This window comes from Drosophila pseudoobscura, chromosome X (genome assembly GCF_009870125.1).
Source record: "Drosophila pseudoobscura strain MV-25-SWS-2005 chromosome X, UCI_Dpse_MV25, whole genome shotgun sequence".
Lineage (NCBI taxonomy): Eukaryota > Metazoa > Arthropoda > Insecta > Diptera > Drosophilidae > Drosophila > Drosophila pseudoobscura.
In genome coordinates, this window is record NC_046683.1 from 19,022,277 (window position 1) to 19,050,274 (window position 27,998).

At 47.0% G+C, this 27,998-nt stretch overlaps 2 protein-coding genes, 1 long non-coding RNA gene and 4 other non-coding genes across 11 annotated transcripts; 6 read left to right on the forward strand and 1 right to left on the reverse strand.

The window, feature by feature from the left end:
• On the forward strand, positions 1-25,955 carry LOC117183218 (probable E3 ubiquitin-protein ligase HERC3). Of its 4 annotated transcripts, XM_033383619.1 has the most exons (5): positions 1-605; positions 24,814-24,908; positions 25,001-25,136; positions 25,271-25,516; positions 25,577-25,955. In XM_033383619.1, exons 1-5 carry the CDS (start codon positions 485-487, stop codon positions 25,825-25,827), a joined length of 849 nt encoding a protein of 282 aa, XP_033239510.1. In that variant the 5' UTR covers positions 1-484; the 3' UTR covers positions 25,828-25,955. The 4 variants fall into 4 exon arrangements, with proteins under 4 accessions (XP_033239510.1, XP_033239511.1, XP_033239513.1 ...); XM_033383620.1 differs by lacking the exon at positions 1-605 and having other exon boundaries at positions 24,558-24,908; XM_033383622.1 differs by lacking the exons at positions 1-605; positions 24,814-24,908 and having other exon boundaries at positions 24,999-25,126.
• LOC6903715 (5S ribosomal RNA) lies at positions 13,008-13,126 on the forward strand. Its single transcript, XR_053334.2, has one exon. It is a non-coding gene; the product is annotated as a 5S ribosomal RNA (ribosomal RNA).
• On the forward strand, positions 22,142-22,260 carry LOC117185320 (5S ribosomal RNA). Its single transcript, XR_004470892.1, has one exon. It is a non-coding gene; the product is annotated as a 5S ribosomal RNA (ribosomal RNA).
• LOC117185224 (5S ribosomal RNA) lies at positions 22,581-22,699 on the forward strand. Its single transcript, XR_004470807.1, has one exon. It is a non-coding gene; the product is annotated as a 5S ribosomal RNA (ribosomal RNA).
• Positions 23,020-23,138, forward strand: LOC117185235 (5S ribosomal RNA). Its single transcript, XR_004470818.1, has one exon. It is a non-coding gene; the product is annotated as a 5S ribosomal RNA (ribosomal RNA).
• LOC117184776 (uncharacterized) lies at positions 23,413-24,239 on the reverse strand. 2 transcript variants are annotated; one of them, XR_004470225.1, is made up of 4 exons: positions 24,062-24,239; positions 23,911-23,990; positions 23,676-23,818; positions 23,413-23,576 (listed from the first exon to the last, which is right to left on the reverse strand). It is a non-coding gene; the product is annotated as an uncharacterized lncRNA (long non-coding RNA). The 2 variants fall into 2 exon arrangements; XR_004470224.1 differs by having other exon boundaries at positions 23,415-23,576; positions 23,919-23,990.
• LOC6899586 (probable E3 ubiquitin-protein ligase HERC3) lies at positions 25,847-27,989 on the forward strand. The gene is made up of 6 exons (XM_033383618.1): positions 25,847-26,309; positions 26,381-26,618; positions 26,701-26,878; positions 26,940-26,978; positions 27,036-27,227; positions 27,327-27,989. Exons 3-6 carry the CDS (start codon positions 26,843-26,845, stop codon positions 27,987-27,989), a joined length of 930 nt encoding a protein of 309 aa, XP_033239509.1. The 5' UTR covers positions 25,847-26,309; positions 26,381-26,618; positions 26,701-26,842.
• Positions 27,990-27,998: the final 9 nt, after the last annotated feature.

Consider the following 27,998-nt stretch of genomic DNA (forward strand, 5'->3'; position numbering starts at 1 on the left):
ATGCGCACGATGGGAACAGTTTGTAGCTGAAGTTCATTTACTGGAAAGCTGTCGCATACCTCGATACCTATCCTCGCCACTTCATGCAACGGAGCTGCATGAATTCGCAGATATTTTACAGTCAGGACAAGGAGATTTCTAATTTTCTGCGTCGCATTTTGCAGGTATTTGCGAGACCGCCGTACGATCTATCAAACTCCACCGTCGCCGAGTAATTGGTAGCTTTGACTTTCGAGGAATATTCAACAATTTTAACCAAGATTGAAGATTTAATCACCTCTCGCCTGCTGTGCTCGCCCAGCGATCACAGCTTGGATCCCCTTTCCACCACTCATTTTCTTACAGGTCAACCTCGCATGTCGGTGCCGTCCTTGCTAGACGTCAACATTAACAGACTGCAGCGTTGGAGACAACTGCAAGCCAAGGTTCAGGGATTCTGGAAACGTTGGACTCTGGAATACCTTGCGTCCTTGCAACCTCGCAAATGGCTGCTTGGGCGAATCACCGAAGTTCATCCTGGCCAAGACGAGAGGGTTCGAGTGGTCACCGTTTCCAAACTTGCTGTGCCTTGTTGCCTTGTTCTGAACAGCCGTTCAGGGGGTCTGGTATGTTGAGAAATTTGCCGCGTAGTTTTAGTTCAATGTTCGTGTATATTTCAAGTGCCCTATTCATATGCACATGATTGTATTGCACCGCTTAAGTAACTACTTTTACGCGCATAGCTTTGTTGTTATTGCTTGTGTCCAAAACATAGCTGTAATGCACTCAGACGTATAGCTAAAGCCCGCAACTGCACACGCATACATCTATGTGTACCGTTTTGCATCAGACCGTCGCAACGCATCATCTTTCAATTCCCTTTTGGCTCGACTTCTTTTGTGGAGTGGAAGTTAGTAGAAATTTCTAGATGAAATCAACCGCACGCATAGTTTGTATCATCGACACCCCCGCTCTTCATATACATATATACATATGTACATGTAAAATACTTTGTAATATATCAACCAATATTAAATAACCAATATATGTAAATAAATAAGCTCAATATTCAAAAGATTATGCAGTCCACTAAGTCATAACCGCGTCCATTACATTTTTCAAATTGCACGACATTGATGGTCTCGTCCCCATTAAATTCCGTAATTTGTTTATCTAATAAAAGAAATAATGTTAACTTGCTGCCATAGAAGGATTTCAGTTCTAGCGGCCAGCAATACTAGAACAAACACACGCAAAGTACGTGAGAATGCGTGTGCACCCATACACTCAAACATGCTGGAGGCAAAACAGAACCAGACCTGAGAGAGTTAAAAAAAATTTAAAAAAGCATACAATCACATATTTTTCTCGAAACATATTGTGTGTGTACTAACACATGCAAAGATGTTCTCTCTGCGTTTGGCTCATGATGACGCATCAGTACCCGAACGCCAGAGCCGAAGTCTTTATTGACGCTAGTAAATAAGTCGAATGCGCAGTCGCAGCGACGCAGCAGAATGGCTACTGCGACTCTGCAGCCTATAAAAGACGTGCGCTTAGTTCATTTTGCGACTTTTTTCTCAAATTTTTCCAACCTTCGGGTCCGAAAAGTCCATCCTCACCAGTTTTCTGGAGGCATCTGCTTAAAAATCCCGTTGAAGCGCTCCTTGCGTTGCGCATGCGCGCCTTGGACACCGTGTCGCACTTCATATTTGTCAGTTTATTAAGCCTGTACTGGTACTCATGCGAGTTGCGGTGGAATGCCTCCTAAAATCTCATCTAGAGCCCACCATTTTTTTCGAGAACCTACGTGCGACTCGTCTGTGATTGGAACCTGTTGAACACACGTATTCGCAAATATATGTATTTATGTATAAGGATAACTAACCACACGAATATACAAATAATGGAATGCAGTAGCTGTCACGTTGCTTGCACTCCAAATAGGCAAAGCAGGCCTTTACCATCGGTATTTGATCGGTGGTGGTGTACACAATGATCGGAGAATCGACCTCTGGAATTCCATCAATGAATTTTTTATACAGTTTCCCCATTCTCGTGCTCAAGGCATTCGGGGGCAAGGGCAACTTATGGGTATCCAGCGGATCGCATTTTTCCACGGGCCAAATTTCGCCGCATTTGGCGATCGCACGACCTCTTGGATATTTGGACCACTACCATCAAAATCGAGCTTTGAAAGCAACTCATCATGATCATTAGGATGCTCAACTTTCAAATTATTTGACTCGTCAAAAACACCCTCACTGCACGCTTGGACAGCGGTTCTTTCTTCAAAATCAGCTTCACAATTCCCAAAGTCGGACGAATGAACTATTTTTATATTTAAAATTCTTGCGAAATTTATGCACATAATAAGAGATGATTTTTACCTAAGAATCATGCATTTTATAGGTGATGATTTTTACCTAAATATCATGCACTTAATAAGTGATGATTTTTCACGAAAAATCATGCATTTAATATAAAAAGTAATACACTGTAATTGTTTATTTTTCCAATTATTTTTATTTATTATTATTCGTTATTGTCTAGTTTGAATTTGTTTTCCCTTGATGTCTTTTGAAAATGACTATTCTTGATGTTGTGAATAGCCTTCCGAATTATTTTGTCTGCTGGCTCGTCGGGTATTTTCATCTTCACCGCCGCTGAAATAATATGAATAAATTAATTAATTAGTTACTATGTTTTTTTTTAAGTTCTTTTTAGACCTACATTCCAGGACATTGTAAAATTCTTTACAATTTTTTAGCGAGCTCTTCCCCGAAGTACCGTCTAAGTTGTATTCCAAAATGAGCTTCGCGTCCAGCACATTTTTTAAGCTGCATGCCACCGATGTGCTCGTCCCCATTAAGTTCCGTAATTTGTTGATCTAATAAAAGAAAATAATGAACAAAAATAACAACTAGCTGTCATAGAAGGATAGGCTACCACTCACATAAAAATCGGTCAGCTCTGGAGCTATAATAGAGTTTAAATGCTCCAACTCCATCGTCGACTCTATCGGAAATTTTATGAAATTTTGTACGTCTGGCTCTTTTTTAATCTGAAGCTTCAGCAGAGCCACCACCTCCGCCAATGTTTCAGACAGAACACCAACTTTCTTCTCCAGAACAGAAAACGAAGCATCAACTTTCTTTTCATGACTAGAAATTGGACCAGGATATTTGGACTAGTGCTCCAAAAAAAATCCATATTTCGAAAAATTGATAAGTACGATATTTTGAGAACCATTTACATATTAGTTTTCGTTTAAGACTATATAAACAACCCACTTTTTAGAGATTACACAAAAATTATACTTCATTTCGGTCTTTAAAACTTAAAACTAAAAAATAATAACAGTTTTCGAACGAGTTAGTTAGCCTAAAATTAAATTAAAAAACAATTGCCTCCATGGCAGTTTGGTTGAGATCCTTCAACGACTAATATGTTAAACTAAAACAAAATCCATTTGTTATTGTTGAGAAAAGTAAGCCTATTCAAAGTTTCTGGCTTTAAGGAAGCTCGTCTTGAATTAGCAATCAATCCAGCTTTGCTAAACGTACGCTCGCTTTCAGTAGACGTTGTGGGAATACATACATTTTTTTTCGCCAGCGTTTGAAGTGCCACGTCGTTGTTAGCGTTCTGAAAACCGTATATTCATTAATATAACATAATTAATTTAATTTAAATATTAAATAAATATTTTTTCTGCATAAAAGGCAGAATGCTACCAGAGGTAGTGGGTAGTTCACTCTCTTGCAGCGATGGATGCATGCGGGTGAGGTGATTTTGCAAATTTGTGGTGTTTCCACTGGTTTTGCAAACTTTGCCACATTTTCTGCATACCGCATTACCGCCATCGTTTGAATTGTCGAAAAACATCCACACCTTCGACTTTTTTGGGGTTCCCACGTTCTTGTTCTCCTCATTGGAGTCACTGCCGTGCCTAAAACACACTCAAGCTCTAATTGCATGTCTTTCAATTACGATATGTCAATTATACTTACGTTTTTTGACTACAAATTTATCGATTCTTGCTTTTCAACAAAATCAAATCAACAGAATCATATTATTAAAATTTGATAAATGTACCCATCCAACGCAAACGCAAAGTATGCTCACTTTTTCGATACATCGATACTAAGAAAAAAAAACATCGATATTTTATCTGAAAACTATAAAACGCTGCAGCGCACTAAAATGCGAAGCTCTTAATTACAAATTTCGGGCCACACAAATGAAAATAATTCGCGAAAACTTTTCAAAGCTATCGCCTGCACCTTCCACTTTGGTGTCGGAAGAAATGTCTGTAAATATATAGTTATTATTAGTTGGTATGAAGCATCGCGGGAGTGTTTAGGTGGTTTTAAAGTCCCCGAGAGTCGAGGTGCTTTTAGCATAGGCCAGCAGTTCCTGTGGCGTCCTCTTGGAGGCATCTTCCTCCTTCCTATCTCCTCCTTGCTCTTGAGAGAGCCGGACAGTTGCAGATGAGATGTTCCAGGGTTTCGATAGGCCCAGGTTCATCGCATTTCCTACGACTGCACACTGGGCGGAATTCCCAAATATGTGGCATAAAGTCGAATAAAGCAGATATCGAGCTGAAACTTGGTGTATTTAATAAATATAGCACTCTAAATATTTGAACAAAATTTTAAGTTCATCTGACCATGCCTACCGCAATAGCCCATATTTGGCAACAAGGCTTATACGTGATCACAAAGGAAAGTCGTGAAAGCTATAAAAAAGTACTACAATTTTAAGGGAATTTATTATTCTGTTGTAATTTTGATGTAACAGTGGTAAATATAAAAATATAAAACATATTTTTTGATAAACAATTCTTATTATGATCAAATTCTTATTCTACTATTTAACTATTTCTAAGAATTGATATTAAATTATCATTTAGTTGTTTTGTACAGATAATTCAAACGAATATGGATTTATATCCTCTAATTCCGACTCATTCGAGTCATAATCGAAACTGTAGTCATTAGCTAAAGGCTGAATATTTTTTGGAAAATTACAATGGGGTGTTTCTAAAAGCTCAATGACATCTCGCGGAAGGGTTTTTTTTTATGTCGAGCTGCCCTCTTCTTAATGGATATACTTGAGATGAGGGGATCTGAAGAGTCCATAGATCTTTGGAATACATCCATCATATTGTTCACCGGCGAATTGTGTCGAGCGTGCATTAGCCGGTCACGCTTGTAAAATTTATTTTTTACTTCAGACGCATTTTCTCCAAGACATCCACCGGCATCACAGATGCAGTTATTATTTGTGATCAATGAACAAAAAAGTTTTATGGAAAGTTGGTGACATAGGATACCAAGAGTAATGCAACATGTATGATCTAATGGTTTTATCTGAGAAATTTTGAAGTTTTAAAGCGTCGATTGCAAATTCGCAGTTAATAGCTATTAAAATAGTATGCAGACTCTCAAGTAACTCCAAATCGAGTTCTAAAATTGATGCGAATAATTTCGTATTTGAAAAAGCTTTTCTCGCAGTGTTGCCATCGTTCGAGTTTCCGCTTCCATTCTGTTTTGGCTTATCCACATGCAATCCCATTTCTTGCCACAATCTTCTTTGTATATGTTTTTTTTTTGGCAATCATCTCCAATTTGTCATTTTCGTTTCTTACTTTCCATTTTTTAAACCCCATTCTATATGATATTTTAAGCAGCAATTCAAAAATGCGTATCCAAGCATGAAGTGGACTTATCCCATAATTATTCCATAAAGGAATTTGTATCATAAGTTTCCATAAATTGTTTTGGGCCTGCACCACATATTGAACACAATTGGCAAGATTTTGTACTTAACGGGTACGTTAACGTTTAAAACTTTCCCATCTATAAGAGTCATGTGAAGGTCGTATGAGACAGTGATCTTCTTTTCATTTGAAATTGTTACTACTCAAGGAGTCAAGTTTTTTATTCGTGTGTCCAAATCGTTTTTTTCTGCAAGAATATGATCTTTTGTTTCTTTGGCGAATTCCATTTTGAGTGGTCGGCAAAATCTTACAGACTGCGGAGTTCTATTATTCCAAAAAATTGTTCCTGCTTCATCGATAAGCTTCAGAAGTATAAGGGTAGTAACAAACAAAGATGAATCAAAAGTAGGAAGGAAGGAAGGAACCGGACCTTCGTTTCAAATCTTTTTTTATACATACTTTGCCCAATTGATCCATCGTATCCGTAACTCGCAATTAATGTAATACTAGAAACGTTTTCAAAGTTAGCGAATAACTCTTCCTGTAACAATATTATGCGATTGGCAGTGTGGTTTAACAAATGTTGCAAGGCAACTTTTGCCATAGTTTCTGTAGCAGTTATTCCCGCAGGTCTCAATTGCAATTTGGCTTCCTGGACATTTTGGTAGCTTGGGTATATGTCACAATTATGCTGTTTGCTTATTTGACGAATTTCATTATATAACCGTTTGCTTAAAGAATTTTCCAGCAAGAATTCCAAAGCATCATTTGTTGTTAAAGGTATTGGTTCTACAATATCGAGCTTTCTTTTAGCTTCAGTAGCTTCGCTTTCAGAAGTGCTAACATTTTTAAGTAAAAATGCAGTATCATTTGCATATGATTTCCTGGCTGACATTGTTGCTGCATGAATTAAAAGACTGGTATCGTTTTTATTATTGATTGCTACATCGGCAGCTAGTTTTAATTTTAGACGGGGCCCTGCTTCATCATAAGTTAGCCTTGGTCTACCCAATTGAAGACTGTGCGTCTCTTCTTTATTTTCCAAAACAATTTTTAAGCGCATTGATAGCCACTGTGAATGTTTTTTTCTAAATGTGCGCATATTTCGCTTGCACTTTTGCAGATTCGAAGAAATATAAATTGCAAGGCTTTTAACTTTCTTGTTAATTTCACTAATGTTTTCATTGGTTAGTGAACATTCCGTCAATTGGCCAACTATCTAGTTTGCAAGGGCGGTAGAGTTGCGGCCGTTGTCGATCCATACGTCCAGCAGCGTTGCATGACAGAACTCAAGCTGATCTAAAAGTTCAAAGTACCGCAAGAGCCGCAAAAAGCCGCAAACCGGATTATTACTTATTTTTAATACACACTTTATACTTTATTTTAACATACATTACATAACGTACAACCACGCAGAAAGTTAGTTTTTACTCCACACAAGACGAACACATTGGTTTGGTTTTCTTTTTTTTTTGACAATACAAAACAATTAACATATACGTATAACATATAACATATTTTAACACAAAATGTTTTTTTGTTATTCAATCTACATACCCGGGCCTTTAAAATCCATATTTCACAATATTTTATTTTTGCAATCTGTGAATTTGCCAAGCGCTCAAAGTGAATAAAAATTTCCCGCCAATTTTCTCGCAGGAATCAGCTGACTAATCAACTGACTTTGAAGTTTGATCAGAATGACAGGGTTGCATTTTTAGCAACAAAATTGATTGATTTGTAATATATAGGGATTCTACTTTCAATTTATTGAAATATAATTAATATTTGCTTCGACAAAATTTTCGACTTTATGCCACTTATTTGGGACTGTCTCTGTTGGTCTCTGCTGCATGTGCAGCAGCCAGGCAATGATCTTTTAGTATTCCTACTAACAATCCTTTCGTGGAAGGTGCAGTAGGCAGTGGCTAAGTTTATCATTGCGTTCCTTGCACATTAATTTCGAGGTTCTGCAGGTGGTGGTACTCCTCCACCTGCTATCGGTTTGTGATCTAGCCTGCTTCTCTAGATCGCTTTGCAGCGTTCTAAGGGAGACAGGCACGTTCTCAGTTCTCGTGTTAATTGCTCGTATTTACAACTTATTTTATACTTAAAGCAAACTATATTATAAGTTAGGCTATGCAAGCCCAACATGTGTGGTACGGCCGTGTAGCAATGATTCACACATGTGCAGGCTTCGGTTAGTCTAACTGGACTCTTGTCTGGCGCTCAACAGCGCGCAGTTTCCTCATAATGGTCGAAGTTGGCGAAGTTGCTCGTCGCCTCCCAGTCTTCCGGGGACAGTAGAATGCATGGCACCAAGTTCTGCTTGGCTACGGCCCCACCCAGCGCTTCTTCTAGCCGCTGGCGCGGCGCTGCGAACCTGCCACACGAAAATATTACATGTTCGGCGTAACGCCACGTAGTGCCCGCACCAAGAGCATTCTGCGGAGTCCGCATGCCCGAAGCAATTAAGGTAGGAGCTAAGACAGGTAAAAGTTGACCTGCCTGTGCTTCCTGTTTACCCACGCGTCGATGGACGGGATAAGCTGATGGGTCCAACGCCCCTTAGTGGTCGTGTCCCAGCGCTGTTGCCACCTTCTGAGGCTCTCCTGTTTGCACGCCATGCGTACCTGCCTTTTCCCAGCCACGTCCATTCCTCTGCTTTCCTGGTAGTAGATGGACCGTTCCTCCGCCAGGCTGCCAGACCCCGTGCGTAGCTCGCTGTTTGAAGGGCCTTTGCCCACATTGGCGCCGCATATAGCATCACCGATCTCGTGACACTCGCTAGCAGCTGTCGCCGCCATTGCTTTGGTCCTCGTCGACCGCGGACGCCTGCATGAATCTGATTGCCGCTTGGCTGTCGACGAATAATTTGGCCGCATCGTGTGCTCGCTCTATAATCTGAGCGACCTCTGCTGCTTTCCTGATGGCGAAAACTTCCGCCTGAAATATGCTGCGTCGGTCCGGTAGCTTATACGACAGCCTTATCTCAGGGTCTGTACAGTATAGGCCCGTTCCTACTCCTCCTTCCATCTTGGAGCCGTCTGTGTATATATTGAGGTGCTCAGTTTGGTCCCTTCCAATTTTCCAGTCTTCAGGTCCCAAAGATGTGGTTGTCTTGACGTCAAGGCAAGTTTGGGGGGTCATGTAGTCAGTTGATCTGGTCATTTCCCTGCCGATTGAACCGTATCCTTGTGGCGATAGATTTCTGATGCTATGAGGCGTTGTGCTGCCTTTCCCGCAATCAGGCGAGCGTGAATGTCCAGGGGGTCGATTCCGAGTACAGTTTCGAGTGCTTTTGGTGGGGTTGACCTCAGCGCCCCTGTAATACAGAGCAGAGCCTGTCGCTGAGTCTTTTCCATAAGCTTATGGTATGTCTTCTTTTCAGTAGCCTGCCACCACACTAAGGCTGGTAGCCTTCTTCACCCTTTCCACTACATTGGGCCTCCATGCCAGCTTGCTGTCCAGTACTGTGCCTAGGTATTTCACCTGTGATTTTGGGGTCAGCCTAGTTTGGTCAATTTTCGGGGGGGTCCATATCGGTACCTTGTACCTCTTGGTAAAGAGGATGAGGTCCGTCTTGTCCGCGTTGATACTGAGTCCTACCTCTTCCGCCCACTCACGTATCTTCCTGAGTGTACGTTCCATTAAGGAGCTGAGGGTCGATGGACATACACCCGTAATAAGTATGCTTATGTCGTCTGCATAAACTGTTATCTTTGGGGCCTTCCTTTCAAATCTCTTGATGAGGTCGTCGACCACCAGATTCCACAGTAGTGGCGACAGGACTCCACCCTGAGGTGTGCCTCTGTGTGCCCCTTTTACCATGGAAGCAGTGCCCCACTCCGATTGCACCCGTCTGCAACTTAGGAGGTTTTTGATCTAGACGTTGATTGCAGGGTGTATGTTATTCGCTTCTAGGCGACTTGTTATTGCGGTTGTGGCCACATTGTTGAATGCTCCTGAGATGTCCACAAATGCTCCCAAAGCATACTTTTGTTGTGAAGGGCGCTCTCGATGGTGGCTACTAGCGAGTGTAGCGCCGTCTCCACTGATTTCCCTTTAGTGTAGGCGTGTTGGTTTGTTGACATCAGTCCCTCTACCTCATTCCTGATGTGCAAATCCACCAGCTTTTCTAGTGTTTTTAGTATAAAGGAGGTAAGGCTTATCGGTCTGTAATCCTTGGGACTCACGTGGCTGCACTTTCCTGCCTTGGGGAGGAAGACAACTCTCGAGGTTCTCCATTGGATGGGGATATAGCCCGTACTTAGGCATGCTGAGTATATTGCGAGGAGCCATGGGGTAATAACCTCTTTGGTCAACTGCATCATGGCTGGAAATATCCCGTCCAGTCCTGGTGCTTTTATGCCCGCGAAGGAGTCTATGGCCCAGTGGTTAACAGACCTATTGGAGGGTGCTGTCTCTCGGTTGCTAGCAGGGTATGCGCGTCCTTGTCCTCAGGGTGGCGCTTTTTGAGGCGCAGGTAGACGCTACCCATGCCCCATGCCATCTTCCCGAACTTGGGGTATAGCAGATCCTCTGCTTCCTTGTTTATTTGGAGGATCACACATTGGCCCCCCTCTTTGGGTAGTGGGCTACCAATGTGTAGGATCCTCCAATCGGCCGTCGGCACGTCCGCGTTTTGCCGCTGAAGGAGCTTCAGCGCTCGGTCCCCCTGGATTGTGATGGGGAAGAGTACCTTCGCCTTAGGCTTGGACGGGAAAAGCTCCCGGTCCACAACCTCCAGCTTGGCCCCCTCGCACATCGCCTCCAGTTGGCAGACCGTACGCGTCAGCCACCTTAGGGTTGGATCATCATTGCACTACAGGATCTTAACCCCATTTAGCCACCCAGCACCATCGAACGTGGGCATAGGGGCCGCGGGGTCTTCCTCCATCTGTACAAAGAGTGCGTCGACAAGACGCGCGTGCACCAGCTTCCACTGTGCCGCTGACATCTTGCCGTTTTCTTCGCTGCGGTCAATGAGTGCCACGATCAGGTGTCGTTTGGTCACCTCGCTGACCTTCGCTTTCGGCTTCTTGGCCGCTTTCGGTAGAGGGGCTGCACTCCTGGGCCCGCGTTGCCGCTTGCTCGCTGGAGTGTCCTTAATGGCACTCTCAGTCGAGCGTTGCCTCTTGGTGGCCATAATCTCCTACACCTTATTGGCATATTCGCCATTCGACGCCCTCATCTGTGGCATCTGAGCATAGTGTAGCCGACCCTCCTCTACTCTCTGCTCGGCCCAGGCTAGCTTGACCTTCTCCTCCTGGGAGATGTCTGCTTTACCTTGCAGCCGGCTTTTGATGTTGAGGGCCGCTTTGTATTGCGCTTTGGCCTTCATCCCCTGCTTGGAACGCTTCGGCCCTTCCCTACGCAGGGAGCTGGTGCCTGGTTCCGGCGAGCGGAGAAGGCTCTCTTCATCCGTCCTGCTTAGAGAGGACACGCTCTCCAGATCCGTGTCTGCATCGACTACGGCATCTGTGCGGCTCAACTTGCAGGCTACGGAGTGAGTTGTTTTTGTTGTTGTTGTTGTGGCAGTAGCTTTACAACTGACCTGGCCTGCTCCCGCCAAGTCTGAGGTGCGACCGCTGGCGACACGCAGAGAGGACTGCTCCTCCCCGTGCCCGCCGGTGGTAGCAGTCACGATTTCCACCGACGTTTGGGTTGACATCCCAACCCGTGCTTGCTCCTTCTTCGACTCCATAGTTGGCCCGAGGGTCCATACTGGTTAATATTTTTCGGGGGGACCACCCCCTGGCGTTTTAGGCCTGACCGCCAGGCACCTCTAGCCATGGCCCTGGTTCGGTTCCCCCGACTTTGAATCGGGAAGACGCCGGACCATAGCCTTAGCTAGACACTGCATTACCCCGGACAGAGCAAGCGACAGTGTCCTGGGTAATGCAGTGTCCACTGCCCAGCCGGCACCCTTGTGGAGGGTTCAGCTAGAGGATTTTCGCCAGCCAAGGGACATGGATACAATTAAAATTTATATTACTATTGTTCGAAGGGGAACGGCATTTGGTTTTTATACCCGATACTCAAAATGAGTATTGGGGTATATTAGATTTGTGGTAAAAGTGGATGAGTGTAACGTCCAGAAGGAATCGTTTCCGACCCCATAAAGTATATATATTCTTGATCAGCATCAATAGCCGAGTCGATTGAGCTATGTCTGTCTGTCCGTCTGTCCGTCCGTCCGTCTGTCCGTCTGTCCGTCCCCTTCAGCGCCTAATGCTCAAAGACTATAAGAGCTAGAGCAACAATGTTTTGGATCCAGACTTCTGTGATATGTCACTGCTACAAAAATATTTCAAAACTTTGCCCCGCCCACTTCCGCCCCCACAAAGGGCGAAAATCTGTGGCATCCACAATTTTAAAGATACGAGAAAACAAAAAACGCAGAATCGTAGAGAATTACCATATCTTTTAGACTGCAGAATCTGAATTGGATCGTATTACTATTATAGCCAGCATCAAGAAAACAATTTCATTTTTTCTCGCCCTGTCTCTCTCTAACACACAGGTAGCATAGGCGGCTTTGCTTAGAGTAAAACATTAGCGCCTAGATCTCAGAGACTATAAAAGCTAGAGCAACTAAATTTGGTATCCACACTCCTAATATATCGGACCGAGACGAGTTTGTTTCAAAATTTCGCCACACCCCCTTCCGCCCCCGCAAAGGATGCAAATCTGGGGATATTCACAAATCTCAGAGACTATTAAAGCTAGAGTAACCAAATTTGGTATCCGCACTTCTGTTAGATCTCACTATAAAACCTTTATCTCAAAATTTCGCCCCACCCCCTTCCGCCCACACAAAGGACGAAAATCTGTTCCATCCACAATATTGCAGATTTGAGAAAACTAAAAACGCAGAATCATAGATAACGACCATATCTATCAGATTGCTGAATCTGAATCAGATCAGATCATTTTTATAGCCAAAGGAAACAAATCAATTTGCAGTGGCTACGCAGCGCCCGACGTCACGCTCAGACTGATTTTCTGTCTCTCTCGCACGCACTCTTTGTCGTGTCGATTAATATTAGCGGCGTCTGCCGGAGGAAAGCCATACTGACTTAGTATCGGGTATAACTGTAGAGTTGCGGTGTCCGCAGCAACTCACAACGTTCCCCCTCGTCTTTTTCTAAATAAATGCATAAATACAGGCACCCCATACCACATCCAATCCCTGCCAGCAGATCCTAGTCTAGTCGTTTGAACTAAAAACACATCTTATTGTTAGTTTTGGTCAGTCGAAGGCAGAACACAAAGGAAAGCAACGTTCAGCTCCTAGGCTTTCGCCAACGACCATACTACGCTGAATACATCGGTTCTCGTCCGATCACCGAAATTAAGCAGCGTCGGGCGCGGTTAGTACTTAGATGGGGGACCGCTTGGGAACACCGCGTGTTGTTGGCTTCGTCACCAACTTTTTGCCTTTTGCCGTATTTTCGTTTCGTTTTTCAATTTTATACCCGATACTCAAAATAAGTATTGGGGTATATTAGATTTGTGGTAAAAGTGGATGTGTGTAACGTCCAGAAGGAATCGTTTCCGACCCCAAAAAGTACGTGAGAGCGTCAGAGCTTAGAAAGACGGAAGGGAAGGCTGTCATTCTATCTACCTTGAGTAAGGTGAGTTGGAAAGGAGATCCTTCCACTGCTAAACTGTAATCCTCCTCAATGAGCAGGAGAGAGAGCACTACCTCACCATTCAATGTACCCTGGAGTGAGTGCAGGTGAGTGCGAAAAGGAAGCTTCCCTCCAGGAAGCGAAAAAGTGAAAGAGAGAGTGCATTTTGCATTGCAGTTTTGTATCTTATTTTATTTCATGTTCCCGCTGTGGCAGCTCCTACATACATATGCTGCCACTGTACTCTCCTCGAATCTTGTTAGGTGGCGGTGCCACACTACCACATATTTGTTAGCCGTCAGGATATGCAAAAATTGTCAGTGTAATTGATTTTATGGCCCCCATTTTGAGGCATCGTCAAGTTGGCAGCTTAGCTGGCAGCCATCGGTGGAGTGCACGGAAGGGAAGCAGGGGCAATGGCAGTGGCCATGGCATGGATTAAGAAGTTGGCCAAACGATGGCAGACGACACATTTGATAAATGAAAGCAAATGCGCTGGAGAGCCAGAGACAGAGGTGGCTGGTACGCTAAGTACCCCATAATTTCACCGACTGTCCCCCAAGTCGTTACCTTTGTTTTTTCTTTCTGTTTCTTGTTTTGTTTTTGTACCTGTTTGAATTTCTTTTTGATGCGGGTACCGTTAGCTTGACCCGGCAATGTCAGCAGCGGCAGCACCGTCAACGGCGACACAGCCACAAAAAGCGATCGCACATCAACACTTGCACTGCTTACAAACTGTGTAGATATTCGTATTCGTTTATAATGTTAGGCACCGCGCGGCCTCCTCAGCATGTGTGTCCAAAAATGTTCTTAGCAACTGACTCTGCGGGACTCGAAAAATTATTTGCCGCCACATTCACATTTCGCCAAAAACAGCTGTTCGATTACTGCCTTTATCGCTATCGCTATTCAGACCTTTTATCTCACCGATAACTAGCTAACAATTTAAAGCCATAAACACATTATTTTAGTTGATTTGATCACTGATAAATGTGTGTCTCTGTGTGGGTTGTGTGTGTGTTTTCCTGTACGTGTAGCTTAAATCCATTCTACCCTTCCATTCCCGCCCTCACCAATTCCGATCGATCGGAGGATCAGACCAGATTAGACCAGTTTGCTGTATGGCCTGCAGCAGTTTGAATTTGAGGCGCTCCCTGGTCTTGTAGCGTGGCAGATCCAGCAAATGGAAGCATGTATGGGCCACAGGCAGGAAAAGTTCATCGGTAGTTGGTTGTATAGTGAACTGGAATTTCGTGGATTGTCCATATATTGCTGCTCATAATAGAACATGAGTTTTACTCACCCCGAGGGCCTTTATACCCTGAATAGGTATACGATCGCTGCTTGTTAAATACAGCAGGAAGTTTCTCTTTTCCGCTTCGGATAGATCATGGATCACCTCCCAGAACCATTTGATCTAAAAAGAATAAGAAAAAGTATTTACATATATACTTTATATATCCTTTGGGGATTTCTGATTCCACTCACTGTCTCATGCCTGAAGAGTAGTCTTATTTGTACTCGCAATAGTCTTCGAGTGCCTGCCAGTCATAGTCCTCATTTCGCACCACCACGGCCATCAGCTCCTCCAGCTGGAATGCGTTGATGACGCGACCGGAGCAGACCTTCATGAAGCCCTTGTGGAAGGCTTTGTAGTGCACCTCCGACGCCTTGTTGATCACAAAGTCCACATACAGTTCCACAAGGTTAGGTTAGGTCCGATGAGCTCGTGAGGTGGCTCAAAGGGGGCCTAGCTGAGGCCACCGGACGGGTCGCAGGTGGCGGATAGCGAACGACCTACCTATATACAGGTCATATAGGGAGAGTACCGAAAATAAGCAGCCCCCGACAGCCAGCGGGTGTTCGCGAAGTAGCAACACTGACGATGCGCTTGTGGTGCCGCCTCGTATAAGTAGCTCACACACTCCTCTATCTCTACACACTTCCTACCCTCATCCCAACCCCCACATTCAGCTCACACCGGGCCGGACTAAGAGTGTTATTCGACCCATGCCGAGAGTCAGCCTGGCTGGGGGCCCGATATATAAAACTAGCCCCCTGTTCTAAGTATGCTTTATCCGGGCAACGTGGATATCTGCACGGACGGACCGTACCCCTTCTCTGCAGCTCGTGGGAAAAGAATGGAAGATATAAAAATAAAAAAAAATGAGTCTGGCACTCCCCAAATGCCAACAGGGAGCAATCCCAAGCAGGGGAAGGCAGCGGCCCAACCCGCAAACTAGCAGTGAAAACCTGCGCGGCGGTCGACGCTAGGGAGAGCCCAAAGGGGTCCCATCCCGGTTTCGGGGTGGGTGGTGAATTGGCTCCCAATACCGATACCTTGGCAGAGTGGCTATGCAATCTTGCGGCTGCTCTGCCTGGTGGTAAAGTGGCGGGTGATGAGTCACCATCTACTAGTGTCCAAGCCAAACCTTTTACATACGCCGATAGAAGGAGTGCTGGCAATATACTCCGTCGGCAGAGCGGTCCAGCCGAGCGGACAAATGGATAAAGAAGGTTGAGTGGGCCTCGACGGTGCTGCCGAACTTTGGCAAGGAAGCAAAAAGGCAGCGCTCGCAAGAGACTCCTGGGCCAACACAGAAGCGCTCCAGAGTACTGCCTAACACATCGTTCGCGCAGATTGCCAGGGAAAGGACGCTGATTGGCGTCCTGGACAGAGGCAGCGCGGACCCCCGAATCCCCAAACATCAGTTCCCAAACCCATCCCCAAAGGCGAGCTCAATTTCGGGTTCAGCTCGGTGACCGTCTACAAGTCGGATGCAGCGGCCGGGGCGCGTCCTGTCGACAAGCCAGTCGAGCAGGACGCTGCCTCGGAAATCGAAGCATCCGACGATCATACGGAGACAGACCCAGAGGGCTACTCCACCGATGGCACGCTGAGATGAGACTTCGAGGCGATGTGTTGCCACGAGGAAGTTGAGGACGATCCAGATGCCGATATTACAGTGGTGGAGGACACTAAGGATGTCCTTGAGGCTCCTTCAGATCAATCTTCACCACTCTAAAGCAGCATCCGCTGCTCTTATACTCCGCCTCGAAGAGAGCGGAGCAGACGTAGCCCTAATCCAGGAACCTTGGGTAATGAGAGACAAGGTTTGTGGACTAGGGTCGAAGGAGTACAAGAAATTGTAGCTCAACATGAAGGTAAAACCCGCACCTGCATTCTCACCAGAAAGCACTTTAATATCTTTCTTCTCCATAGTTATAGCGATAGCGACAACACGGCGGCAAGCCTAGAGCTGAAAGGGACACATCTTAGGCTGATTTCGTCCTACATGGCCCATGAGGAAAACGATCCTCCAAAGGACCTTGTCCGCAAACTAGCCAGCGACAGCGAGAGGTCGGACATAGACCTACTGATACGTTGCGATGCTAACGCTCACCACACTCAATGGGGGAGCTCGAACACAAATGTAAGGGGTGAGTCACTTTTCAGCTTTATCCTTAACTCTAATCTATTTATTTTTATCGGGGCAACGACCCCATTTTTATACCCGATACTCAAAATGAGTATTGGGGTATATTAGATTTGTGGTAAAAGTGGATGAGTGTAACGTCCAGAAGGAATCGTTTCCGACCCCATAAAGTATATATATTCTTGATCAGCATCAATAGCCGAGTCGATTGAGCCATGTCTGTCTGTCCGTCTGTCCGTCCGTCCGTCTGTCCGTCCACTTCAGCGCCTAATGCTCAAAGACTATAAGAGCTAGAGCAACGATGTTTTGGATGCAGACTTCTGTGATATGTCACTGCTCCAAAAATATTTCAAAACTTTGCCCCGCCCACTTCCGCCCCCACAAAGGACGAAAATCTGTGGCATCCACATTTTTAAAGATACGATAAAACCAAAAACGCAGAATCGTAGAGAATGACCATATCTTTTAGCAGAATCTGAATTGGATCGTATTATTATTATAGCCAGCATCAAGAAAACAATTTCATTTTTTCTCGCACTGTCTCTCTCTTACATGCACGTAGCATAGGCGGCTTTGCTTAGAGTAAAACATTAGCGCCTAGATCTCAGAGACTATAAAAGCTAGAGCAACCAAAAGTGGTATCCACACTCCTAATATATCGGACCGAGACGAGTTTGTTTCAAAATTTCGCCACACCCCCTTCCGCCCCCGCAAAGGATGCAAATCTGGGGATATTCACAAATCTCAGAGAGTATTAAGGCTAGAGTAACCAAATTTGGTATCCGCACTTCTGTTAGATCTCACTATAAAACGTATATCTCAAAATTTCGCCCCACCCCTTTCCGCCCGCACAAAGGACGAAAATCTGTTGCATCCACAATATTGCAGATTCGAGAAAACTAAAAACGCAGAATCATAGATAATGACCATATCTATCAGGTTGCTGAATCTGGATCAGATCAGATCATTTTTATAGCCAAAAGGAACAAATCAATTTGCAGTGGCTACGCAGCGCCCGACGTCACGCTCAGACTGATTTTCTGTCTCTCTCGCACGCACTCTTTGTCGTGTCGTTTAATATTAGCGGCGTCTGCCGGAGGAGAGCCATACTGGTAAGGCTAAGTATCGGGTATAACTGTGGAGTTGCGGTGTACGCAGCAACTCACAACGTTCCCCCTCGTTATAATTAAAAATTGACAGGAGGTTATTGACCTCACCTTAATGTCTCAATAGTCAAGAGTTGGCAAGTCCTTGATGACCAGTCTTTCTCTGACTACAGATACATCGAGACCATACCCTCGAGTGTCGTACCCACTGTCCCGACAGCCATTGGCGGAGCGATGCCTGAGAACCACCGAGGAGGAAGCAGAGAAGGGACACGAACCGGAGGCAGAGTGCGGATGGATTAAAAAGGTTAAAGAGAGGATGAGGACGGAACCGAGGAAATATCCGGATTACGTCGAGGAAGCAGGCCGGATATACCGGCACATCCCGCACCGAGCTGGAGAAGAGGAGATAGTATCATGGAAGTTATGCGTCCCAAAGGATCTAAGAGAGAGAGTCAGAGGTCATTTGCCTCGCCGGAGGCGGGGGCGGGCGGCCCGGTACTACTGGCCGGGGATGCATCGAGATGTGAGGACATACGTGAGAAAGTGTGAAATCTGCATACGCTACAAACCAAGTCAACTGCAGGCGGCCGGAAAAATGCTGACACGAGTGCCAGAGGAGCCGTGGGCAATGGTGTGTGCCGACTTCGTGGGCCCTCTGCCCAGGTCAAAGCATGGGAATGCCATGTTATTGGTTCTCGAAATCGACCGAGTTGGTCCCCTTGAGAAAGGCCACGGCGGAAGCACTAACTTCCGAGAGCGCATCGTGTCCCGGTTTGGCGTGCCGAAGGTGGTGATCACGGATAATGGCGTCCAGTTCAGAGCAGATGGGTGTACGGCATCAGTTCACGGCCCCGTACACGCCGAAGGAGAACCCGACGGAGCGAACTAACCGGACAGTGAAAACTATGATAGCTCAGTTCACCGAAGGGAACCAGAGGAACTGGGATGAGAAATGGCCAGAGATATTGCTGGCCGTAAATTCAGGGGTGTCCGAATCCACCGGGTACGCGCCGGCGTTTGTGGTACAAGGGAGAGAGCCGAGGCTACCAAAGGCTCTATATGATGACGAAGCGCTGGGCACAGGACAGGGCACGCTCAATCCGGACGAGAACGCTGCCAAGTTGAGAGAGGTATTTCAACTGGTAAGGCGGAATCTCGAAAGAGCGGCGCAGGACCAGGCGAGGTATTATAACCTGAGGAGGAGAGCGTGGAAACCCACGATTGGAGACAAGGTATGGGCCAAGCAACACCATCTATCCAACGCGGCCGAGAGGTTTGCGGCAAAACTGGCCCCGAAATGCGACGGTCCCTACACCATAATGGATTTCGTGTCCCCGGTTATTTGTAAATTAAAGAAGGACAGCGAGAAACGGAGGCGGACCGCCCATATAGGGGACCTGGAGCCACAACCCGGGGAAGGAACCTCTGAAACAGGCTCTGGAACCAAAGCGTAGACGACGCACAAGGAGGGGCAACGGGCGAGGCATACGGAGAAGGATGGATAATTTTCAAAACGGGAGCGAGCGAGAGAGCCAGCTGGAAGGCAAGAGAGAGCCGTCCCACGGGCCAATGTAAGGCACCGTTACAGGGAACGGTGAGCACTGGCACGAGGGAGCAGCGCACTATCAGGTCTTTTCAAAAGTTGACCAGCAGCATTTAATAAGCAGCGAAAATGGATTCGCCGCGGGTATCAAAGTCGGCGGCAGGCGTACCAGGTCGAGCGCGAGGAGCAAAGGGCGAGGTCCCCGGAGCTGCAGCTATTGGCCTCACCGCTAGTGTCAACCGCGGGATCCATGGGACCGACGGTGTCCCCGGTGGTATCGCCGGGGTACACCGAGGCGGAAAGTGATCTGGAATTGATGAGCTGGGAGCCGGCGACACGTAGAAAACGCGCACGCGAGGCGAAGCGCGAGGAGCCCCGGACCAGCAGACGCGAGGAGCCCCGCACCAGCAAGCGCGAGGAGCCCCACACCGGCAAGCGCGAGGAGCCCCGCACCAGCGAGCGCGAGGAGCCCCACACCGGCAAGCGCGAGGATCACCGGACTAGCAGACGCGAGGAGCCCCGCACCGGCAAGCGCGAGGAGCCCCACACTGGCAAGCGCGAGGAGCCCCGGACCAGCAAGCGCGAGAAGCCCCACTCCAGCAAGAGAGAGGAGCGGCCTGAGGGAGGAAGGAGTGGGCGCGCGGAGACGCGGAAGGAGGAGTCCGCGTACGGCCAAGGAAGAGGAGTCGTCGGCACGCACAAGGGAGGTCGACGGCGCGGCGAGGGGATCAGCGACCGACAGACCCACAGGTCGGCAGCCAACGCCGACCGAAACCGCGGACAAGGAGCAGCAGACAACGGAGGAGGACGCCCTGACGCTGGCAAAGAGGCTGAAAAGGAGGCGCAAGAAGCGGAGGCGGAGCGCCACAAACGGGACGTCGCGCATCAATGGCGGTGCATTAGCCGGATCAACGCAGCTGATCAAAGGGAGATGACGCGTCTGCGTGCGGAAGCGGAGAAGGCAAGGGCGACGCGGGCGGAGGGCGCGGCAGGCGGGCTGCCGGTGATCTCCAGGCGGAGTGCCCACCAGCGCCGAAGGCGGCCCGAAGAGGAGAGGCTACGACGAGCCGAGGTGGAGGAGGAAGAGCTCTGGCAGCCACCCCCTGAACACGTCGAGTCCGAGGAGGAGCCACGGCCACAGGCCCCACCGTCACCGACTCCAGAGTCGGCCGCCGGATGACAACGCGCGCGGCCAAGGGGATCAGCAGCATCAGCAGCAGCAGCAGCACGGGCCGCATGATGTGGGCCTCGGGGCCCGCGCCTCAGCAGCCCGGGCAAGAGGCGAGGGAGGCTCGACTGTGGGAGGAGGCACCACGCGCCAGTGACGAGCGGGACCCGAGGCGGCGGGCACAGCCACAGCCGAAGAGGTCGAGACGGAGGGTACGACAAACACGCCAACACCCAGCGGCGGTACCCGAAGTCGAGGTGGCGACCGACGGCGAAGCGGGTGACGGCGCGAGAGCAACGGCGGAAGCGAAGAAGGACGAGGCCGCGGAAGAGAGGACCTTGGCGATGGCCGGAACCCGGCCAGGGCGAGCGACCGAAGCTGGGCCGACAGGCGTCGTGCCCAGGGGAGCGGGCGGAGGCGCGCCGGCCCGAGCTCCAGCGCCAGGCATCGTGGAGGCGGCGAATTCCCGAGGCGACGCAGAAGCGAGCCTGTAAGAGGAGGGATTTGGGCCACGTGGTAAGAATCGCTAGCCCCAGTCAGTAGAGCCGGCGGTGCCACGCTTGGCGACGCCGTGGGGGGCCAGGGAGCGACGCGCTCATCGAATCACAGAGAACCAGCACCGGAGTCGGAATAGCGTAAGATAGACTTAAGATACCAATAAAGCATATTAACATACCCAACACGTGCGTTCTTACTTGTCGTCGGGGCAACATACAAATATTGTATGACCGCTGAGCCAGCCCAGCTATCAATCCCACCTAGGGAGGACTAGGAGATGGGCGAACCAGGACTCAAAGCTAGCTGATGGCTCAAAGCTAGACGACCGGAGCGTCGAGCTGAACATCAGTCATTTCTTCAGGGGATCACTGTAGTGTGTTCCAAGCGGAGATTGAAGCCATCAAGGAGGCCATTTCTATCGTCTCCAAACTACGTCTAGACACGCACTTAGTGTGCGTCTTCTAGAACTCAGCGAGTGTAAATGACTGCCGCAGGTCTCTGCACGAGATCGCAGAGCAGTTAGATGGTCCCCGGCCACAGGGACATCGAGGGGAACGCCCCATTTCTTCTGCCACTGCCCGGCCCTTGGAAATCGTCGTCTTCGTATTCTCGGGGCCGCTTTCCTCACGGACATTTCGGACCTGTCCGAAATCAAACCGGGGACCTTGTCCAGATTCATCCAAGCCTCAGGATGGGACTGCCCTTAATTTGCAACTGCCTGCTCTCCACGGTTTTTAGGCACTGGGAAGGGGCACACGCCCATGCGGCACCACAACGGACCTTCTACAGGTCCAAGTGAGCTTGGGAGGGTTTCATCACTCCCCCAGGCTACCGCCAGAACCTAACCTAACCTAACCATTGTTCGAAGGGGAACGGCATTTGGTTTTCTTTTTCTAAATAATTGCATAAATACAGGCACCCCATACCACATCCAATCCCTGCCAGCAGATCCTAGTCTAGTCGTTTGAACTAAAACCCATCTTATTGTTAGTTTTGGTCAGTCGAAGGCAGAACACAAAGGAAACCAACGTTCAGCTCCCAGGCTTTCGCCAACGACCATACTACGCTGAATACATCGGTTCTCGTCCGATCACCGAAATTAAGCAGCGTCGGGCGCGGTTAGTACTTAGATGGGGGACCGCTTGGGAACACCGCGTGTTGTTGGCTTCGTCACCAACTTTTTTTGCCTTTTTGCCTTTTTGCCTTTTGCCGTATTTTCGTTTCGTTTTTCATATTTCTTTTTTCGTTTTTATTTTCCTTGAATTATATTTTGGCCAATTAAAATTTATATTACTATTGTTCGAAGGGGAACGGCATTTGGTTTTCTTTTTCTAAATAAATGCATAAATACAGGCACCCCATACCACATCCAATCCCTGCCAGCAGATCCTAGTCTAGTCGTTTGAACTAAAACCCATCTTATTGTTAGTTTTGGTCAGTCGAAGGCAGAACACAAAGGAAAACCAACGTTCAGCTCCCAGGCTTTCGCCAACGACCATACTACGCTGAATACATCGGTTCTCGTCCGATCACCGAAATTAAGCAGCGTCGGGCGCGGTTAGTACTTAGATGGGGGACCGCTTGGGAACACCGCGTGTTGTTGGCTTCGTCACCAACTTTTTTTGCCTTTTTGCCTTTTTGCCTTTTGCCGTATTTTCGTTTCGTTTTTCATATTTCTTTTTTCGTTTTTATTTTCCTTGAATTATATTTTGGCCAATTAAAATTTATATTACTATTGTTCGAAGGGGAACGGCATTTGGTTTTCTTTTTCTAAATAAATGCATAAATACAGGCACCCCATACCACATCCAATCCCTGCCAGCAGATCCTAGTCTAGTCGTTTGAACTAAAACCCATCTTATTGTTAGTTTTGGTCAGTCGAAGGCAGAACACAAAGGAAAACCAACGTTCAGCTCCCAGGCTTTCGCCAACGACCATACTACGCTGAATACATCGGTTCTCGTCCGATCACCGAAATTAAGCAGCGTCGGGCGCGGTTAGTACTTAGATGGGGGACCGCTTGGGAACACCGCGTGTTGTTGGCTTCGTCACCAACTTTTTGCCTTTTGCCGTATTCTCGTTTCGTTTTTCATTTTTAATTTTTTATTTATTTATTTTACTGCTGAGACAGAGAAATTTTAGGATCTACGAAGCTTTGCAATGAGGATACCATGGTCAACTGAGTCAAAAGCTTTAGAATAGTCAAGAAGAGTTAGGAATGTCACATTTCCGTCGTCCATTCTTTCGCGGATATCCTCTAAAAGTTTTATTATGGCGGTAGAACAACTTCTATTTCGTCTGAATCCAGATTGGTTGTTGTTAAGTAATGTATGCTTGTGACCTTGATTGCCAGCTAAATCTGATGCTAATTTTCTCTTCAAACGGGGTCCAGCATTTATATATTCAATTGGTGGGCGTCCAACTGATCTTGATGTTGAAGTCATGGAATTCGATGACGACGTTCTTTCAACTTTGATAACCATCTTGGACAAAAGCCATGAGTTATGCTTTTTCTTAAATTTAGACATGCTTCTCCCGCATTTTGCCAAATACTTTTGGACGTGTAGATAAAAGTTCCTTACTTTATTATTTATTTCATCCTTTTTCTCCGTGCTTATTTTGTATGCCTTCAGTTCTTCAAAAATCCTACTCGAAAGTGCTGCGGCGCTTCGATTATTCTCAATGTAAATACTGAGCAGCTTTTCATAAGTGAACTCCGCCTCACCTACAAATAAATTAAAATGCGCACACCGGCGCAAATTGGCGCAAAAACGAGTTTTAGGATTATTTTATACAAAATTTGCACTACAATATTACATAATTACTTTCTCGCACAATTGCTCACAAAATTAGTTATTGACCAAAAGAGACGGGCACATTGGTTAAGTATTCTCTACCTTTGGACGACACAAATTAATACACACAAAAACATGAGCACAAATTTGTTTAATATAATAACTCTACATACCCTGCCCTTTCTTTTCCATTACTTTGATTTCAGTTTTTGAACTTAGTTTCAATTTGGTAAGCTCTCAAAGTAAACAAACAGTTTCCCGCGTTTTTTACTATCGATTGTAGCTTATCAAACAGCTGACTTTAAAACGCTGCAAAAAGGCCAGGGATGCATTAAAACAAAAAAGATTTTTGATTTTCGTTAAATTAATGTATACACTAATTAAATGTTAAATTAAAATTAAGTTTCATTGACATGCATTTTTTCGAATTAACGTCGAAAGATGGGGTCGCTGGCCCACAGTGCACTGGCAGATTTCGCAAAAACAAGCAGTTCAGAGACAGCACTAGCAGTGCCAACTTGACTACAAAAAAATACCAAATGACATACATTTTTTCAAATCATTCCCGTTGCTACAAAGTAGGTATTTCAAAGGGTTTTCCACATTCAAACTAAGCAAACAGTGCAGGAATGTCATTATTGTGTACAAATATTCAGTCATCATTTAAGCAGCACTGAAGCAGCTCAGATTCGGAGCTAAAAATTTTAAAATAATTTCGAAATTTCCGAATATTGTATTCCAACGTAGTTTTATAGCGGGCAGTGAAGTAATTGTTATAGTGTAAACAAGCATAGAACTTAATAGAACCCATTTTCCACAAGTTGGCAGGCCGCAACAATTATTTGTTGGTTTTTTTGTTGCGGTTTTCCCTTTATTTTTTCTAGAAACGCCGAAAAAATCAACAATAAACAAAAATAAATTTCAGTTAACAATCGAGTGCAACGGAAAGCCATGGCCCTGTATTGCTGGGGCGACGCCTCACACGGTCAATTGGGGCTCGGTGGCATCGAGAATGAGCAGGTCTTGTGCACAAGCACACAAGGAATGGAATACATTTGAATACCCCATTAACAAACTGTCGGGTTTGATTTTCTTGTTTTTTTCGTCTGCAGATCCTTGCACCTAGTCAGATAGAGTTCGCCGGTGCAACAGATTGCCTGCGGACATCGCCACACGCTCTTCCTGCGGAAACAACGATCACCACCAGCTTGGCCACGAGTTGCCCACTAAAAGGACACGTATGTCGCCGTTGAGTATGCAAATTTCATAAATCGTGTTTTGTACTCTCTTTCATCACTAAATATTCTATCCATCCATGACCCGAAGAACCGGCATCAAATGACTACCCATTCAACCGTTCGCTTCTTCTCGCTCTTTTTCAGTTCCGATACCTGAGCTGCAGGCCTATGTTGTCATCCAGATTGCCTGTGGCAGCCGCCATTCCATGGCCCTCACCGAATGGGACCAGATCCTGAGCTGCGGCGACAACGATTGCGGACAGGTGGGCCATTTCACCGATAACGATGTCATTGAGCTGCCAAAGATCTTGCGCTTTCTAGTGTCCAAAAGATTGGTGGTGGTGGTGCAGATTGCGTGCGGCAACAATCACAGTCTGGCACTCACGAGCTGTAAGTAGCCTCTACCGCTCTGAAGCCTTCCCACCCTATAGTGAACCCCCCTCCATTTAGGTGGCGAACTCTACTCCTGGGGCTACAACATCTATGGCCAGCTGGGCATCCAGTCGCTCAAAGATCTGCCGCACTTCAATGCCCCTGTGCAGCTGACGACCATCTTGGGCACCCCACTGGCCACCATCGCATGTGGGGGCAACCATTCTTTCCTCATCTCCAAGTCCAGTGCAGTGTTCGGTGGGGCAAGAACACTTGCGGCCAGCTGGGGCTCAATGACGAGCAGAGTCGTGCGTATCCCTCGCAACTGAAGACAATGCGCACGCTGGTCGTGAGATTCGTGCCCTGCGGTGACGAGTATTCCGTGTTCCTCACCAACGAGGGAGGCGTCTTCACCTGCGGTGCTGGCAACTACGGCCAGCTGGGGCATGGCGTCAGCTACAACGAGATGATACCCCGCATGGTCATGGAACTGATGGGCAGCACCATCACCCAGGTGGCCTGCGGCAATCGGCACACGCTCGCGCTGGTTAGCTCCGGAGGTCGAGTGTATAGCTTTGGTTTGGGCGCCTCCGGGCAGCTTGGAACGCGAAACACTATAAGTTAGACGTTGCCTAAGGTGGTCATCGGTCCCTAGGTCTCGCCCAGTGGATCCGCATTGATGGAGTCCAGCGAATGATCCGATGAATGACCACCGGGTCATTCGGAAAATCTTCTCCGGCGGAGATCAGTCGATTGTGACGACCACTCTCTACGTAAACATGGTGCCGCCCGAGGATGAGCGCAGCTACAAGTGGGACAAAGACTCACGAGACTTCTGCTGCAAAAACGAATCTAATGCTATTTTCTTTCTCTTTGTTGCAGCCCCAAGTCCTAGATCATCTCGCTGACGGCAGATGCCACACAGCAGTGCGCGCATATCAAGCAGAGCGACCTGGATCTTCTGCAGTCCATGGAGGTGATCTTCAAGAGTCAGGCGTGCCTGCTCTCGAACGACGAGCATTTTGACTGCTCTGCACGCAATTATGGAATAGATCTGAAGGCCGCCGAGGTGGCATTCGATCATCTACGAAGTGTTGAGAATGAGAGCATAAAGCAGGTGGTGCGTACATCTTCCATGACAGCATTAAATCCCCAATCACCAATCCCTCCACCCCACCCATCTTTGATCCCTCTGTGATCAGATCCGATCCATACTGAATCCGAGCAAGGTGCTACACAAATGGCTGGCCCAAACGCCAGTGGATTACTTCGAGCGCCTGGTTAACATATTTCTGCACGTGGTGATTCACATCATCAGCTTCTAAATTATGGCCTGATGGTCTGATGGCCATCAGTCCAACGTTGGAGAGTTCCCAAAGAGTAAGGATTTGGATTTGATTCCATTACCGACCATCACCACTAACGCCATCATCCCTTTTAGCTGATGCCATACAATGCTGATTTGGATGTCATTCTGAGGGTAATATATGTCCTCTTCATCATTAACAACTCGCGCAAGTAACGTGTAAGCTATCAGATATTCTACTGGCCCGAACTCGACTGGTATGCAAACGTCAAGCAGGAGTTTGTGAAATGGATAATGGGGACCCCGAACGAGTTTAGCATTTGTAATTTTTCATTCCTATTCGATGCGTCGGCCAAGACATCGATGCTCCAGGCGGATCAAGTGGTCCAAATGCATTCAGCGATGGCCAATGCGGCCAATAATGTGAGTGCACTTCCCATCCTGCCTGGCCCTGGCTCCAACCTACCTTCTGCTACCTCTACCTCTACCTACCTCTCTCTTGTCTTCTCTACCTCATGGCAGGGCATCTTCAATCTCTTTGACTATGGCGTGCCCATCTCGCAGTACATCGTTCTGAATGTGACGTGGAAGAACTTAGTCCAGGACTCCCTTCGCGAGCTGCAGCACTACTCGCGGAGTGATCTCAAGAAGCTGCTGAAGATCAAGTTCCAGGACGAGGAAGCTGAGGATGCTGGCGGTGTGCACAAGGAGTTCTTCATGCTGCTGCTCGATCCGAAGTACAGCATGTTCAAGGAGTTTGAGGAGTCGCGTGAACTGTGGTTCGCGGACATCACCTATGAAACGGAGAACATGTGCTACCTCATCGGCGTGCTCTGCGGACTGGCCATCTACAATTTTACAATCATCAATCTGCCCTTTCCCCTGGCCCTCTACAAGAAGCTGCTAAACAAACCCGTCGATCTGAGTGATCTGCAACAGCTGTCGCCGGCGGAGGTTAATTCTCTGCAGGCACTGCTCGACTATGACGGCGAGAACTTTTCGGAGACCTTCGATCTTAATTTTGAGATATCACGCCAGGTCTTCGGGGTGACGCAGACGCTCAGCCTTATGCCGAATGGCGAGGATATTGGCTTCACCCTGGAGAACAGGCAGCAGTTTGTGGAACTGTCTAACTATAGCTTGGTATATCCATTGGACTATGCTTGGGATCATACCCCATCTTAGCCCAATAGC

Coding starts and splice junctions, on each gene's coding strand:
- LOC117183218 (XM_033383619.1), top strand. CDS start 485: ATGGCTGCTTGGGCGAATCACCGAAGTTCATCCTGGCCAAGACGAGAG. Junction 25,137..25,270: donor AAAAGGACACGTATGTCGCC/GTTGAGTATGCA, acceptor GCTCTTTTTCAG/TTCCGATACCTGAGCTGCAG. Junction 25,517..25,576: donor CAGTCTGGCACTCACGAGCT/GTAAGTAGCCTC, acceptor CCCTCCATTTAG/GTGGCGAACTCTACTCCTGG.
- LOC6899586 (XM_033383618.1), top strand. CDS start 26,843: ATGGCCATCAGTCCAACGTTGGAGAGTTCCCAAAGA. Junction 26,879..26,939: donor CGTTGGAGAGTTCCCAAAGA/GTAAGGATTTGG, acceptor CATCCCTTTTAG/CTGATGCCATACAATGCTGA. Junction 27,228..27,326: donor TGGCCAATGCGGCCAATAAT/GTGAGTGCACTT, acceptor ACCTCATGGCAG/GGCATCTTCAATCTCTTTGA.